General features: G+C 42.7%; 1 protein-coding gene across 1 annotated transcript in view; it reads right to left on the reverse strand.

Annotated features, from left to right (window-relative positions):
* Positions 1-18078, reverse strand: part of LAP3 (leucine aminopeptidase 3) — a 353892-nt gene that overhangs the window by 150203 nt on the left and 185611 nt on the right. Inside the window, exon 6 of the mRNA XM_085642373.1 lies at positions 6695-6859. Within this exon, the coding sequence (XP_085498499.1) occupies positions 6695-6859 (165 nt within the window). The remainder of the gene's footprint in view (positions 1-6694; positions 6860-18078) is intronic.

The raw sequence follows: 18078 nt of genomic DNA on the forward strand, positions 1-18078 counted from the left end.
AACCTCTCATGGCTACTGGCCCCTTTACTTGGTTGTTACATGGTAGGTGTACTATTTTCTTGATTGAAGTTTCTCCTACTTTAAGCATGGCGTGCTTTGCTTACATTGAGCGTGCCATGCACGCTTTCACTTTCACAGGATAATGCAGCCGTTTGTTTGCAATGCCATAGGTCTCGCATTTAAATGCGAGACCTATAGCATTGCAAATATTTTTGTTGTTGTCTGCTTAGAGCAGCAGGGCAGACGGGTCTACACATGTTTGTTTCACCTATAACCACTAGTATTAAAATCCACGAGAGACTCAGTGTACGTTAGGGCAGGTTGTGAAGACCGGTCACCATAAGCGGCACGCTTGCACGTTATTCGGGAAGCAAGGTTTGTTTGCCAGGTGTGTTCCTATTTGCGAAGAGAGGCATATGAGACTTTTGGCAGATTGCTTATGTGTTGTTGTTCCGCTTCCCGTAGCGTGTGACAGCAGGGGAAGAGAATCTGGGGGAGAGGAGGTCTGTCTTTCTGTTTCACCGTGGTACATGTGTTGCTGATGTTTTTCTGGCAGGTTGTTTGGTTGCCCCACAAGTTGCCCACGGCAAGAGAAGTTACTTTGTAATCATCCCTGGCCGGGTGTTTATGCACTTATAACCCATTTTCCATCATATCACATTCTCGTGTGTGCGCATCCCTGTAGTCCCGCGAGCAGAACGTGCTATTTTCAGTAAAAAACTATTTTGAGTGTGCCCTTCCTGTTGCATGTGTCAAAGCTGCAATGAGTTTCCCCTGGTATGCTTTGACGGGCTGAATGTTTTGCAGTGTTGCAGTCGTAAACCTGCATTTTTTTGTCTTGAATCAAGCGTTAGCGAGCGCCAGATTATGCCCTGCGAGGGTCGCCTGGAAGCCTTCATGAGGGTACGGTTGAGGAGCTTCTTTAGTTCAAGGTCTCACAACAAAGCCGATACTCTCATTCTCGCTAAGTGAGCGCGCATTAAAGATTCATGCATTTTGACAAACACATACTTTTTTTGTTCACGAAAATTACTTTGTACAGGATGCAGGGAGAGCCCAATGGGGAATAAAGGGGAGAGAAGTACTGCCCTCTCCCACTAAAGTGGCTTCAGCTGGCCATTAATCTGCGTTCCTCTCCTCAGGGTTGAGGTGTGCGTCTTTTATATGGTGCTGTATGTATGGCATGAGGCCCAAATGCCTTGGTGAAAATTCATAGGGCACTGGTATTTCCAACAGTGTGTGTGTGTATGTATGTATGCAAGTGCTACAGTGCCATACTAACAGCCGGTCGCGCGCTGTATGAATGCTAATTATCAATAATTACAACAAACATAATTGTATTGAGAGATTGAACTTTGCCGCATATCAGGTTTGATCAAAGGGAGAATAGCAAAACTACTAGTGACAGTATGTAAAGACAAAAACAAGACTGGATTAAATTCCCATTCCTGCCCTTGGACAATCTTTGATTTCCGTGTAAAGATTTCACATATAACGGTCTCCTGCAGCTGTAGGAACGAGGAGTGGGGCGCTTTGTTGAAATTGCTCTTTTAACCAAGTGCCTAAAACAGCGTCAATGATTACTCATGTAGAAGTCAGTGGTCGCTTGCAACATAAGGTGGTGAAGATTGATGATGGAAATCAAAGTGTGAAAGTGTGTCCACGTGTTTAGCAAACGTGTGGTGGGGTTCCTCAGTGGCGGCTCTCAGCACATGCAGAATCAAGGCTGGGCTCGAGGGGCGCACACCTTGTGGAAGACGTTGGCAGGTGTTTGTCAATTTTGAGGGTACTTATGACGTGAGTGGGCCGCTCCAAATAGTACTGACTTAAAACAGGTTGCAGCTGCTCCTCAATAAGTGAAAAATCAGCAGAAAGCCCAGCAGTTTGTAAAAGGCCCCAAAACTTTATTCAACTTTATCACAAATAAATGTTCATGTTTCGTATTGATATCACTGCATTGTTTTAAGTATTAAAATTGAACAATTGTTTTTTTTAATTCTAATTTCGTCCACAGGGCATTTGTGTCAGTAGTACTTTGTGTTCTCCAGTCAGGACTCAGCACCAGCAGTTCTAAAAAGCAGTTGATGAGACGGGTCTCTATCGGGCTCTCCATTTTTGCCCTCAGGATGAAACAAAAAATCTTCACTCTGCAGCAGTACCCTTCACTGCCTTTGATGTAACTTCAAAGAGACTCGGTATAGTTCTTTCACAGTCTCCTCATTCCAGAACAGAAGCATTTTTAATATTAAATACAACAAATCCATAGCTGTTGCCTATTTAACTTATGCAGCTAACAACCATTGGTATAGTCAATATCCCTAACTTGTTGTAGGTGTGATGGTGCTTGTTGTATTACATATCTGTATACAATGACAGAAGCAGCAAAATACCAGACAGGCGACACAATATGCTAAGCACAGATTTGTAGCTTATATGTTTCAAAGCCACGCCCTTAATTACATTGTCCACGCCCCTTGAGAGACCCCCCCAGTTTTTTCATCCCAATTAAAGCCCTGTCACCAGTGTAATTTTGAAACGTGAGCTCATTGGCGATGGGGTGCCTGAGAAACTCCGCCGTTCCAACCACTTGTGTGACTGAGAGCAAAAAAGTGAAAGTGTGTGTAAGAAACAGGAGGAGAAAAAGAGATTGTGAAGCAGAAAGATGGTGTGCAAAGGAGGTGAAGCGAGATGGTTTGTGACCAGGGCATGTAAGGGGTTTGATGTATTAGTTACAAAAAAAAAAAAAAAAGTCGCCATCTTGGCATCTTTAGATGCTACCATGGCGTTCGACACTTTGGAGTGGCCGTATATTTGGGCCGTGTTGGCGAAATTCGGGTTTGGCCCTGAGTTTATTGGTTGGGTAAAATTATTATACGCTGACCCATTGGCACAGGTTGTGGTGAATGGTAGGGTGTCGGCTCCCCTCGCACTGGGGAGTGGTACGCGGCAGGGCTGTCCGTTATCACTCCTTCTCTTTGCACTTTCTTTAGAGCCTCTCGCCGCCTGGTTGCGTTGGGAGCCGTCGCTGCGGGGCATTAGATGGACGCCGGAGTTTGAGGACCGTGTCTCCCTTTACGCGGATGACATCCTTCTGTATCTTACCTCTCCTCGACAGTCGCTAATTGTATTGGTAGACGTATTGAATTCCTTTGGTCGTAACTCTGGCCTGGTTATCAACTGGGCCAAGTCATGTGTTTACGTCCTCTCGGGCGAGGCCCCCCTCCTGCCGCGGGATTGCCCTATCCAGATTGCTACACTGGGGTTCAAATATTTGGGAATCTTTATATCTCTGGATCCCGCGGTCCGCTATGAGCAAAACCTTCTCTCTCCCCTCCAGCGATTGAAGAACCGACGTCGCGAGGTGGCGACGACTTCCGCTCTCGCCGCTCGGACGGGCGGCATTGTTTAAAATGATGTCGCTGCCTCGCTTCTTGTACGCTTTGCAAAATACTCTAGATGTCGTGCCAGCCCGTTATTTCCGTGAGGTGGAGGGTCTTCAGCGCCAACTGTTTTGGGACGGGCGGTCGCGGATCGCTCTCGCCAAGTTGACGCTCCCTTGGTACGATGGGGGGGGGGGGGGGTCGCCCTCCCCGATATTAAAAGATACTATTGGGCGTCTCAATTGGCGGCGGTGAAACACGGTATATACGGTCCTGTCTTGAATCCGGCCTTCGAGATGGATAAATTACTGCTCCCGGGTGGGGATTATAATAGGGCGCTGTATTCGGCGACCCCGGATGCACGGTTGACAGGACCCACGCAAGTTGCGGTACGTGTGTGGCATGCGACGAATGCTGCGATGGGGTGGAGGGATCGCTTGACTCGGGCGACGCCATTGTATGCCTCCCGGCGGCTGGGTTGTTTGTGGAAAACGAAAGGCTTTGAGAAATGGGATATGATTGGTTTATGTAAGGTGGGTGATCTTTGGGCGAAGGGGTCTTTCAAAACGTTTGAAATGCTTAAAACTGAATACAAATTAAATGATAGAGAGTACTTCCGGTATGCACAGGTCTACCATGCGCTGTGTTCGGTCTTTCAGGACGTTGCTGCTATCCCCGAATATTCCCCGCTGGAGGATAGAGTGTTGGATGGCTATGTGCCCGACAGCATTATTTCTCTGATCTACAAAAAACGTATTCATGATCGCGCGGACTTGCTGATCCGTCTGCGGGAGGCATGGACGGGCGACGGCTTGGAACTGGACGATGAGGACTGGGTATCGGCGGTGGCCTCCCCGAAAGAGGTGGCGATCCCGGCCCGCTTACGATTCGTACAGCTGAAGATCCTCCATAGAGTGTATGTCATGGGGCCCGGTTTGCTACGTATGGGTTACTCGAGGGATGGAATGTGTAAGCGTGGTTGTGGCCTGTCGGGTACCTTTCTTCATATCCTATGGGAATGTTCGGAGGTTGTGCGATTTTGGAACGGTATCCACACCGTAATGGAGGAGGTCACGCACGTTGCTCTGTTGCCAGAGGCTAGGAGGTGTTTGTTGAATGTCTGGGAACCGAACGACTATAATGTGGCACAGACGCAGTGGGTGACTTTGGGGTACATGGTGGCTAAGCGTAATATTGCACAGCTGTGGGGCTCCCCGAGGCCGCCCACGATCGCGGTATGGAAGGAGAATATGGACTGGTGTATGTTTAGGGAAAAGACGGTGTATGTGGCGAGAGGCAAGCCTGGGAAATGGACTAAGGTATGGGGTCCATGGAATTCATATCGTGGACATATCTGCGCCCCGCCTCTGCCGTTATAGGTTGATATTGCTTTGTCCCCCTAGCCACACATTCTGCGGGATTGTGTAAGGTGTGTTCCATGCTTTGTCTTCCCATCGCCCCCCACTACCACTTCCTGTCAAGAACTGCTTCGGACACTGTACGTTGTCCCCCGTCCTGGGAAGCGCACGCTGCTATTTCGGACTCTCATTGCCTTGAGTGTGTGTTGTATTTAATAGAAAATGAAACTGGTTTTTCCGATTGCTCTTGGCCTATGGCCACGGCCTGTTGCATGTGCTCACGAACTGCCGGGAGCTTCGCCTCTGGTTCATTTGAATGTGTGGCGTTGCATTGCGGGCCCTCGGGCTCTGTAGCGGCCGGCCTTGGTGGTTGTAGGCCCTTGTATGTATTTTTATTGTGTAATAAAGGTTTCATAAAAAAAAAAAAAAAAAAAAGTCAGTGATGGCAAGAGACCGGCACAATCTCATGAACAAAATTCAATTCAGCTGTTCCAACTACTCGACTCTATGACAGTAAAATCCCATGTATGCTGACCCCAGTACTACTGTGTAAGTGTCGTGTAAAACATTGTAACCCACTGATGAGTGTTTAAGACACGTGCAGTTGTTGACAGCGGTGCAACCTGGCACTAACAAACACAGGCAAGGACATGAAAGAAATACTTCAGTGCCAACACAACTGTAGAACCTCAGCGCCAGTGTAAACAAGCATTTGCAACGCAATAGGTCTCGCATTTACTTAAGTTTAAGCTATTGGCATTGTAAATGACAATACCTTTTATTTATATTTTAAGAACGAAAAAAAAAATAAAAGACATTGTCATTTACAATGTCAATAGCTCAAACTCGCGTAAATGCGAGACCTATTGCATTGGAAATGCTTGTGTTATTTTTATATTTTAACATTGAATAAATGCAGACATAACATGCTAATAACCATAATTAGCTCAAATAGCAATCATTAGCACCACCTGGTTAGCTGCTCGCCTTGTTAGAACCAAATGCATTATTTTGCTATACACTGCTCATGACTTTATTGCACATCGCTTGTAAACATGAGATTGATTCGCTCACAGACACCTTTGCATCCTTAACAGCGCCCAGGCCGGCACAATACAGTCAACAAATGAAATTATACTCAACTCATTCTGTCACGTTTAATCAAGTACAAAATCTATTCAAGAAAAACATAAAAAATAATCCCTCCACTGCAAACATAAAAAAAGTAAGTAAAAAACATTATCATTTACGCCAATAGCTCTAACTTTCACTAATGTGAGACCTATTGCACTGTAAATGCTAGTTTCAAATCTGAACTAGTGTTCGCAGCGCACAACACACATTAGATAAGGAGTTATTTATTGAAGGATATTAATTTAGCGATTAGTCAGTCTAAATATTACTAATGATTTTGAACACACCTTACATTGAATTCATACCATTAGTTTGGCACCAATTGAAGACTGCAGTTTTTATATTCACAATGAAAAATTCATACTCTTAATGTACATATCTAGTTTGCATCACTGGGAGCAGGAAATTATGTATCAACAGGGATTAAGCAAGAGGCCACATGCAGTATGCGGGATAATGTATTCTTTATGGTGCAATGCAAGTTGTAGCGTCCTCCGCAGCCCATTGGCATGCACATTAATACGCCACACACTCTGCTCTGGATTGTATGTTTTATTCGTCAGCATACAATCTCACTCTGCTCTTTGATAACGTCATAACCGTTAATAATCACACCTTAACATCTCCCAACCAGTTACGTACTTCCTCTAATGAGTCTGCCCAGAATCGCAAGGGTCCTAGCACACATTGTCTTAACATTACACAAGTCACAGAGGAGTCACGCATCTCCTCAGTGACATGCAATGTACTTTATTCCATGTCTTTTAAATCCTGTTCATTCCTTAAACAAGTCAACAACTAATGGAAACAACTGAAACCTACCTTATGTGAACTTTGACATTGCTGTTAACTGCCCGGAGTCTTTCTTCAACCACCTCTACAAATTTTGTAGGAGTTAAATGGTTGGCAGGCGCTTCCATCAGATATCTCGCCAAGTTTTGACCCTCTGCGTACATAACTCCTTTCAGCCATTCTTCACTGCTCGAGCTGTAAAAACAAGGACACAGCAGAGTCAGCAGAATCTTGATGCAACAAACATCAGCTTTTAACTATTTGGTAGTACATACATAGGTGCAACGATATTAACAAAATATCACAATGCAATAAGCGAGCAAAGAACCCCCGCCCCCAATCCAAGGACTCCTGAAAGACAACATCATTACTGGCAGAAATGAAAAGCATGACTCACAAAGCTAGACTGAAACAGACCTAGTTGTTATGAGAAGGACACATTACAGTATCCGAGATGGTGAAGGTGAGTAGAGAATAACGGGAAGATGAGGATAGAAAATAGCAGGAAATGGATGTGAAGACGAAGACCTCAGAGGCTGAGGGAGCAAAGCAGGTGACTGGAAGTGATTGATAAAGTCATACATAACAATTCTAACTGATTTAAGCGGTAGGCTATTACTTAGTAGTGATTCCTACCGCCTACAGATTTTGCAACCCATCCCCTGTTTTTTTCAGCCTGCAACCCTCTGCCTGCTCCCAGAGAGGAACAACATAGATGTGAGAGGCTGTTTCATACAGTTATTGGTGAAAATATGAGCAATGTAAACACATAGACTGGCAGAGCAGACAGTGACCGATCAGACGTTTGGATAATTGGATCGGTCTCAGTTGCTAGGCTAGCCTGACTCTCAGAGCCAATCATGGGCCTAAAGGGGGTTAGGTGGTGAGCTGAGCTCTCTTGGAACAGGGGCGCAGCTTGGTCAGTGAGATTGGGGGGTGGGGTGAATTTCAAACATCCAAACTTAAAAAAGCAGTGGGCCGCAGAGTGAATGAGTGAGATGACCAAGGTTCGGGAGGACTGTTCTCATGAGGTGCAGGGTCAGTACTGATTTGCATTTGGCAGACAGGTACTCTGTTACAAAGGCAATGGAGTACCTATCTGCCATACACAAGGTCTGCCTGCCAAATTTCGAATAAGCCATCAGACCATCTGCCCTATTTAGAGTGGACAGTCGGGAAACATTTTTCTATTTACTGTCATCCTGTCCGTTACTGCCAGGTGAGAAAACTCCCATGGAGTGGAGGTCATTAGTATTTTTTATATTTCAAAAATAAACTCCCTCCTAGGGTCTTTGTTTTGGAGAAATAAAAAGCTTTGGAGAAATTTGACAGTCAGTGGTCATGTTTGACGGAGCCATTAGTCAAACCTTTTCTACATTGACAGGAGTCTCCATGGCGGCGGTTCCTGCCAATGTATAGAGATGTCTGCAGAGCTAGCGGACACCTTTAAATGTATTAGGTGGAGTAAAGGCAGGGTGGAAGGATGTAAAATTCTTCACTACCATGTCTGCCTTTATTCTGTCTAACAAACACTAAATCAGACCCTCTGCCTTGAGTGGCAGAGTGGACGAAAAACAATAGTTCAAAATGCTACGCCCAAGGGAGGGGTTAGCCTATGTGCAAACGTTTGTCTCATCACCGTTTGGGTCTTTGATTGATAGTAGTATGGCTGGAAATATGAGACTGGTGCAGCTTTCTAAGACTACTACTGCTGAGGTTTGTAAAATCTAAAAAGTAATAAACTTGCATCGATTACGTAGAACTTCTTTGGGAGCAGATTTGCTACTTTTTTGGTAAACTGGTAACTATGTAGATTTATATTTAGGTCCACATAAAAAAATTAACAAGTTCAAACCTCTAAGTGAAATCTGAATGATGAGAAACACCAGAAACACTAACACAGTCACAGAAGCCTTGACTTGGGCACCAGACCAAACTTACAACCAACGACTTTATTTAGTGGGGTTCACACCACATACACCACCTTCTTTCTAAGCAATACCCACATTGTTTCACGTGGAGGAGCACTGTGAACCAGCAGTCTCTATGTCCATGTGTGAGGGTATTCCACTAGGTAAAATTATTAAATCCCTATGCCCAGCCCTAACTGAAAAGCTGAACTGCTGCTCTCAGGGTCCACTGGCCTATAGGGCAATCAGGCAGTGTCCGATGGGCTAGTTTGACAGGTAAGTATGTAGGCCAGTATTTTAGTAGTTGGTGAGCCGATTGTTTACTGTTGATTTCCCTGATATTGCAATTAACGTTGCCAGCAGCAAGCACAAATGCATGCAGTCTCCCAAAACTTGCCAAATACCCATGCAGCATGTCCTTACAAGCTCAAAACTGGACTGACTTCCATACATAGGTCACTTTTTTTTAGCTATCGAGTTCACTAACAGGAGATACTTTTATTTTGGTGCCCGGGTCTATATTTTGTCCCCATCCTACCCCGGATGAAATAATTGTCAAAGAGAAGCTGGTGAGAGGTCGCTCGCTGTGGTTTGTGGGATACAGCAAAACTTCCAAAGTGATATAAGCGCTTTATTTACTGCAGCTATTCGGATACAACAGATGGCAACAATTAGTTTCTATGTGCAGGTTGGGGGAGCTGGATAGCTCCTGGGCAGCAGTGGCAACTAAAAGTGGGTAAAAATCCTGCATAGAAAGCCAAATGTGGGAATGTTATCTTTTTTTGCACACATAGCAGAATTGGAGCTGATCTGCTGCTTCATGGACAGAAAAACCCTAAAAAGCACAGTTCTTTTTTAAAGTACTTTATGAGGCTAGGAATGTATTTACCATGACACTAACTGCATTAAGGTAAAAACATTTTTCGGACTCCTGATTGTGTACTTCAAAGCAACTTCTCCAGCAGGGACGTCTTTGCCATGCCTGCCTGCAGGGTCACTACTGGGAAACTTTTTTGAAGACCCCACCAATCTAATTAACTTAGTTTAATTACCATTTAAGTTAATTACAATGGTCGGTCATTGATTTAATCTGCAATGGCATAAGCGATGTCATCAAAGATGTAATTTAACAAGTGATGAGTGATGTAATATGTTATATCATATGCAGTGCATGACAAGTGGGCACGTAATAGGTAACCCCATATATGTTTTTGTTTATTAAGCATACATGTTTACCTTATTTTACACATAAATATAACATCACTTTAACCTTTGGCTTTTTCAGTAAATTTCTAGAGTTAAAAAAAAATAAATATATATGAGCTAAGATCTTATAGCATAACTATAATGTCACTGTAGACTTTGGTTTTTACAGTGAACTATACACACAAACACACACACAAATGTATGTCTGAAAATGAGTACTGACCTTAGTCTCTGTGATAAAAAGAAACCCCTAATTATTTTCTTTTACTGCATTTTAGTTTTGATTTCATTAAGATGGCATTCAGGTGTTAAATACTTTTGTCACACACTGAGAATGTTAGCATTTTTGTTGCTCATTAGTACTTTGTAGTAAATCTGCAGTTGATCACTAGGGATTTAATGGACAAACTGCTGCTGGTGTAGAAAATACATGTTTCAGTCTGTGTATCAGAATGTTTTACTGAAATGGATAAGGAGGATATTTAACAACTTCTAGAAAATGTGTCCTCAGTTTTGCTTTCTAGAGTACTAACAATGATTTCAACAACAAAAAGAAGCCCCTTATTATGGTAATTTTTAAAGAAAAGGCTTTACGTTTTATAGTTTTGATTCCATTAGGATAGCTTCAGGTATGCTACACTTTTATCATAAATACAGAATGTTAGCACTTTAGTTGTTCATTAGGATACTACGGGAAACTGTAATTGATTAGGGAGTTAACTGACAGACTGCTGCTGGAAGGAAGTAGGTCTCACTCTGCATGTCAGAATGTTGAACTGTGACGAATGAGGAAGGCATTTCAGAACTGATAGAAAATGCGTCTGTAGCTGCAGTAGAACACTAGGAAATCAAGTGGCGGGCTGCAACCTCTGTTGGAAGTCCATGTTTTACGCAAACAATCAGACTTTATTCTTTCATGACTAAGGAAGATAGTGTGAACTTGTATAACTTGCACTCTCATTTTAGCTTCTGGAGCACTTTCCATAACCTCTATGAAAAAATAATGAGACAACAGTTTTCTCTCATTGTTCATCAAATCACAGCAGAAGATCAGCATTTTTCCCATGGTAAAAACCACCTTAAAACACACCACAATTCTTAAAATTAGCATGGTACCACCAACAAATGATTTATATTGTGATTAAAATCTTTCACCACCTTTTATATATGAGCCTTTTGTGGCCAGTCGATCAAGTGGGGCCCCTTTGAACACCCGCCACATGCCTCTTGGGATCAGGATGTGCTCAACCTGGCCCCTACGTTTTTTGCAATTCATTTTCAGGATACAGGGATCATGCCCTTGAGTCCTCAAGCGGCTGCCACAACCTATTGGTCAGGTTGTGGCCAGCCAGTGAGGATTGACCGGTCCCCTTTAAATTGCCCAATCAGAGTATATCTATGCACCAAAATTTCTGAAATAATTTTTTTTACCCCTTTATGACCACTCAAGCACATCTTCAAATGCAAATTTCTCGAAAACAGCTGAAATGATTTATACAAAATCACAAAAAGCACGCTTCCAGCATAATATTCTAACCTTCTCCCAATTTTGGTGTAATTCAGTTCAGCGTTTTTTTTGGTAGGTGCTTTAAAAGTTTCATATGTGAATCAACAAGGGAAATCAACATTTTGGGACCCAACTGACGGATCACGCCGCAACTTTCTAGGAAGGTGCTGTTTCAGATGGTTGCCTTTTGGAAAGTTTTATGAAGATTTGTTGAACGGCACCAAAGTTATGAGCGAAACAAAAAATGCTCTTCTGTGGAAATAATTACCTAGCCATACATGCATAGCTTCACAGAGACACACACAAATATATATATAGTTAGGACCTATTTTCCATAGGAAATCCGCAACATTCTATTTGGAATAACGTTGGCGCCGATTGACGAATCTTTACGAAATTTTCCCAACTTTTGGCCAGCTCCGGTCCGCTCCTATCCTGAAAATTTCACGGGGATTCGTCAAGCAGGGGCCGAGAAAAATGGGGGGGTCCCAAAACGCGTTTTCCCCATGCATTTTCCCATAGGACCTTTTGACGCAGCTACAGCCCGAACTGAACGGAATTACACCAAATTTGGCAAAGAGGTAGTGCTCAGTTCAGACTCGTGCCTTTTGCTTAAATGGTGTAAATCCGTTCAGTAGTTCCTGAGAAAATTAGAGGTAAAAGTACATATATATCTATGGCCTCCGAGGATCCGCGCACCCTCCCCGCACCCTCCCGAGCACGAGCTGTATGCTAATTGGCTGCCAACACTTTGAATCAGGAAGTGTTGGAAGCCATCTTGTGCCTCGGTAGAACCGAGGCACAAGAAAACCAAAAAAAAAAGGCGCAAAACGCGTCAAGGGGGCAGGGTAGAAATACTCTGACCCCCTAGGCCTGATTTTTTTTTTTTTTTTTTTAAATCGGCGAGATTCCTGCACCCAGCTGAATATGTTAATTTGGGGCCAAATCCCGGGGGCAGAATAAAAAAAAAGTGTGGGGGGTCCCAATCCCCCCCACAGTGCCCCGGGGACCGCAACCCCCCAGAAAAGCAATGCCGGCTCCCGCAGGACACGGGGAGCCGGCTGGGACCGTAGCCCACCAGGTACCTCCAGTAAGCGGTACGGAGCTGCGTTGCAGAGTGTTGTACAATGGGGCATGGCCTCTGAACACCTCTCTGCAACGCAGCTCCCTGGCGCATAATGGAGGTACCTGGTGGGCTAGTTGGCCCCAAGGGGACCGCAGGATTGAAGAGGAATTAATTTCCCAACTTAAAACGCGCCACAGTCCCCGCCCCCTTCCTTCACCATTGTACAAATATTCCTCTAAAATCAGCTGAACTACAAATTCCGATTTACTCACCTGTTATCAGGAGAGAACCCAGGGCTGCATCTTTTAGACCAGCACTGACCCTGAAAAGTAATTCTAAGCGTACTTACCAGTAACTTGTATTTCCTTCCATAGGAATCCATTGTGTGGTTTTCAGCAGAAAAGTTTCTAAGTGTCCATTTTTGAAACGTACAATTATTCCTCTAAAATCAGCCGAACTACGAATTCCGATTTACTCACCTGTTATCAGGAGAGAACCCAGTGCTGCATCTTTTAACCCAGCACTAACCCTGAAAAGTAAGTCTAAGCGTACTTCCCAGTAACATGTATTTACTTCTTATGTATACTTATTTATATACAACAACTGACACATACACTGGCTTTTATTTTTCTAGTTTGTTGGACATGTACCATTGAGACATATATTTGCTCATCGCCACACCCATAAAGATATTCACTCACCCGAACAACTGTTATAACATGTAGTTTTAACTTCATATACCTACTGAATCAACTATTCACACATCTTTGGGCAGTCACACACCCCCCACCGAACCACACACACATTCACTCTCCAATACAAATACTCAGTTAACTAATCAATAAATAATATAGACTTTCACGTAGCTAGTAAATAACTAGTGCAGCAGTTCACACAACAACTGACAAAGTGATACAGATATTCACACACTATCCAATATATTTAGTGAGACACTATAAATTAGTCAAGTAAACAGTCAATCACACTGCTACTAAATCCTCCATCCAGATATTTATATTTATATATCCACTCATTCTTCAATGCAAATTGCTATATATATAATACATATTTAAATAACGAACCAAACCACATTCACTGGATGATGTCATCAGTGATGTCATTTGAGATGTCATCAGTGATATCACTGACCATGTCATGAATGATGTAATATGTGACATCATCAGCAGTGGATTGCGGGCGCGCGAGATGTAGTTAGTACAACTAACTATATCGGAGGAATTTCTATGGTTTTGTTAGAGTGAAATGTCCAGCTAACTATAACACCCCTAAAACCTATTGTTTTTACAGTGAATTTCTAAGGTTTTTTAGATGCTAATTCCTAACTATATCAAGCCTGAAACCTATGGTTTTTTTCAGTGAATTTATATATATATATATATATATATATATATATATATATATATATATATATATATATATATATATATATATATATATATATACACATATATATATACATATATATACATATATATATACATATATATCCAAATATAGGTGTATTTCCTCTACGAAATAAACATCCAGCACTCCGAAGTAAATGTTGGGCACTCGGTCTTTATTTTAATGAACGAGGTGTAACATCAACGCGTTTCAGCAGACTCACGCTGCCTTGTGCACGATGTTTGTGCACCATTTTTTTCTCAATAAAATAGACAACAGTTGGTGAATGACATCAAAGAGGGACTCAACATATAAAATCACAGGCTCTGCTTGGTGCACTTTGGCCGCCATCTTTTAACATGTTCGTTCCTATTCCTTTAACATGTTTTTGTATTGCACATTACGCTTACTCCCCTCTCCTCCCTTCGTATTTTCACTACAATCATGTCAGAGTGTGTTACTCCTCTATGTATTTACAAAAAAGAGGGAGAGAAGGGAGAAGAAATATTTTTCACGACCCAGTAATTGAAACTATTTTTTATACCGCAGGAATACACTACCTTGCACACATTCTTAATAGTCAATTATGGTCGAAATTATCCATACATTTCTATAAAATTTAGGATTTTTTTCAAAGTGCAAGTGCAAATGATATTTGTTCTTAACTAATATACTCGGCAAGTGCCTTTCTCATTTCCTTATAACAATTGGTAATTTAAAGTGCTAGTGCCTATTGTGCAAATTACGCAAGAAATCCCTATTCTACTATGTACAAATAATTGGTCTATATAACATACTATGGTTTTCTTCTATTGAAGCAAAGCCAAAAACCATTCTTTTATATTCATTCTGTAGAAAAAATAAATAATCAAAACAGTTTTTCCTAATGATGATTATCATAACATTTTTAAAGTGCAAGTGCTTATGTAAACTTAGGCATTTATCAACTAAAATACCTATTTACTTCCTTCAACCCGGCACAATTAAATAAAACAAAATAGGGATTGTTATCACACGTAAATACATATTTACAAATATTAAGATCATATTTGATATTTTTTTCCCGCAGAGCGATTGTTCATGTTGAATTAACCTCTATGTTGACCACTTTTCACCATTAAAAACAAGAAGGGCAAGAAAAGAAAAAACACCATATCGTCAATGGTTTACCATGTGTGTAGTTTCCTATTCACTATTTCTCTCTGAGTGTTTCAAGACAGACACGTGTAGAGATCCTCATCCACATTTAACCCTAGTGGTTCTTTACAATTAAATTCTAGGATGAAATATGTTTCCAATCTCCTTAAATCCTTTTTCCTGTCCCCTCCCCTCTTTTTCCTCGGGACTTCCGCTAAGCAGGAATATTGTAAGAATACTGGGTTACTTTGGTGATGGGACTCAAAGTGTCGTGCTATAGGATACGTTCTGTCTTGATTTACGATTGCCCTCCTGTGCTGTAGAATTCGTTTGTATACAGGAAGGGTGGTACTCCCTATATACACTTTCGGACAGGGGCATCGTAACAAGTAAACAACATAGCTAGATTTACAGGTCAAAAAACTCTTAGTAACAATGGTTTTATTAAAAAAAGTTTTAAAATCAGAGCAATTTACGCCATGCTGGCACGCTTTGCATTTTGGGCATTTCCTAAAACCTGGTTTCTGATGCAACCAGGTGGGAGCTCGCCCTTTCACTTCCTGAAATTCGCTCCTTGCAACCAAATCTTTTAATGATTTTGATCTCTTATAGGTGATGTCAGGGTGTTTCTTCATTTTGGGGCCTAATACGGGATCACTAGATGCCAATGTTTATTTAAAATAGATCTTATTTCTTTATGCTTTTCATTGAACGTTGTTATGAATCTAGAGTTAATCTGGTTTTTATTCTCCTCTCTCCGTATTTTCCTCTGTTTTGTTCTTGATGGTTCAAACAGGATTTTCTGTCTATCTAGGTTCCTTGCCTCAGATGAGGCCCCCTTTGTTACAGCCGGGGAATACCCTCTTTGGATGAACCTGCGGGTCATCTCACTCTCAATTTTATTATACTCAGCCATACTCAGCCTGATTACTGTATGCTCTCCTTGCTCTAAAGAACTCCCCAAAAGGGATGCTCCTAATTAATGCAGATGGATGAGCAATCCCCGCATGGAGCACTGTATTTCCGGCGGTAGCCTTACGGAACACTGAGGTCTCCAACTTCCCTCCCACCGGTTTGACCCGGATGTCAAGAAAGTCTATGGTGGCTTTACTGTGGTGACCTACAAACTCTAAATTAATTGAGTTCCGATTCAGGTCTTTGATGAATAATTCTATATCTGTTTCCGTGCCCTGCCACAGCACGAAGACATCATCAATAAATCTAACCTACAGTAATATGTTTTCTGACCAGTGCTCCAATGGACTGCCTCTGAGCACCTGTTCCTCCCACCAGCCAAGATATAAATTCGCATAACTGGGGGCGAAACAGGTGCCCATCGCAGTCCCTTGTTCCTGCTGAAAGAGTTCATCATTGAACAAAAAAATATTCTTTGTCGAACACCATTCCATTAATTCTAAAATCATTTTGTTGTGTTCCATGAGTCGAATTGATCTTCTATTCAGGAAATACTCAGTTGCCTTTAAACCATCTATGTGTCTTATACTAGTGTACAGTGTTGCAATATCCAGTGTCAATAATAACATGGTTTCCGCATTCCATTGTATGTCAAAGATACACTTTAAAAAATCTGTTTAGTCTTTGATATATGAAGACAATGATTTTACAATCGGATTTAAAAAGTAATCTATGTAGCGTGATGCGTTCTCAAATAGGCTCCCACAAGATGAAATAATTGGTCTCCATATATATATATATTCCAACGAAAAAGAACCCACAGTTGGAGGCCCACACTCAAGGTGCAATCAACTTTATTTTGCCAGGCGACATGGTGAGCAACCTCGTGCATAAGACACAATCAGCCTTTCATCCCTACGCATTTCGGGCGTCCATCCGCCCTTGTTCACAGGAAGGCATATTGAGGAGTAGCGGCGTCATAGGTGAGTGCATTTGTAGTAAAGTCCCGTCCAGTGGGCGTAACAGCACAAGGCATGATGGTACTTGCAGTTTGAAGCTCTAAATTCTGTAGTAGGTGACACCGCCCGACCTCCTTCACAATGTTCAAATTCCCCAGTGGGTTGTCTGTGTGCACCCAGAGTTGCTGCCACGCCGTTTTCACCCAGGCAAAATCGCACCAAGTTCCTTCTGTGCTGATCTCGTATCAGCGCTGGACCCGCTCTTCCGCAGTGAGGGCACTCCGCGACCTGGGCATGCCGCCAATATTCCAACGAAAAAGAACCCACAGTTGGAGGCCCACACTCCAGGGGCAATCAACTTTATTTTGCCAGGCGACATGGTGAGCAACCTCGTGCATAAGACACAATCAGCCTTTCATCCCTACGCGTTTCGGGCGTCCATCCGCCCTTGTTCACAGGAAGGCATATTGAGGAGTAGCGGCGTCACAGGTGAGTGCATTTGTAGTAAAGTCCCACCCAGTGGGCGTAACAGCACAAGGCATGATGGTACTTGCAGTTTGAAGCTCTAAATTCTGTAGTAGGTGACACCGCCCATGCTGTGGCAGTGCTGACTATTGCCTTTGACATGGTTTCATGTCATCCTTGCTTTTCTGATTCCATCTTGCTTTGGGCCTTTCTGTGTGCATGGCTTAACTAACTCCATTTTCATGACTGAAGCTATTTTCTGTGCCTGCACGAAGCTGTAGAGGTGGGGAGGGCATGTTTTGCTCTTCTCCTGTTTTTCGCACTTTACTGACTAGAGAGAACTGGTTCTTATCAGAGGAATGTACATGGTCTGTCTCGGAGCCATAGCAAAGGCCCGATCAACCGATGCAGTGGCCTTGGAGCAGGCTGGTACGGGCTCTCATGAGAACGAGGAGGCGAGGCTTGCTAGAAGCTTCGTTGTGTTGGAATTTGTATTAAAAAGGGGAGCCTACACTGGCCTGGTGGAAGTTCACGCCGTGCAGCAGACGTGTTGTCACGGAAGAGTGGGGGCTGGTGTCACCTCTGAGCTTTCACCCGGTTCAAGCAATGGACTCCCCTTGAGCGAAGTGGGGTGAAATGATGAAGCAGTAGGTGAGGTGTCTCTGCAACTAACTGTCTCTTGATTCTTTACTGATTCTTTCCTTTCCTTCTTATTTTCTGATTCTTATAGCCATACATATATATATTTCTACATATATATTTGCTTTGATTGTGTATTTCAATCGGTTATTTGATATGTGAGAGTCTGCCATGATCAATATATATTCGGCCTGCTCGTGATTGAA

Source organism: Triturus cristatus, chromosome 2_2 (assembly GCF_964204655.1).
Source record: "Triturus cristatus chromosome 2_2, aTriCri1.1, whole genome shotgun sequence".
Classification (NCBI taxonomy): Eukaryota; Metazoa; Chordata; class Amphibia; order Caudata; family Salamandridae; genus Triturus; species Triturus cristatus.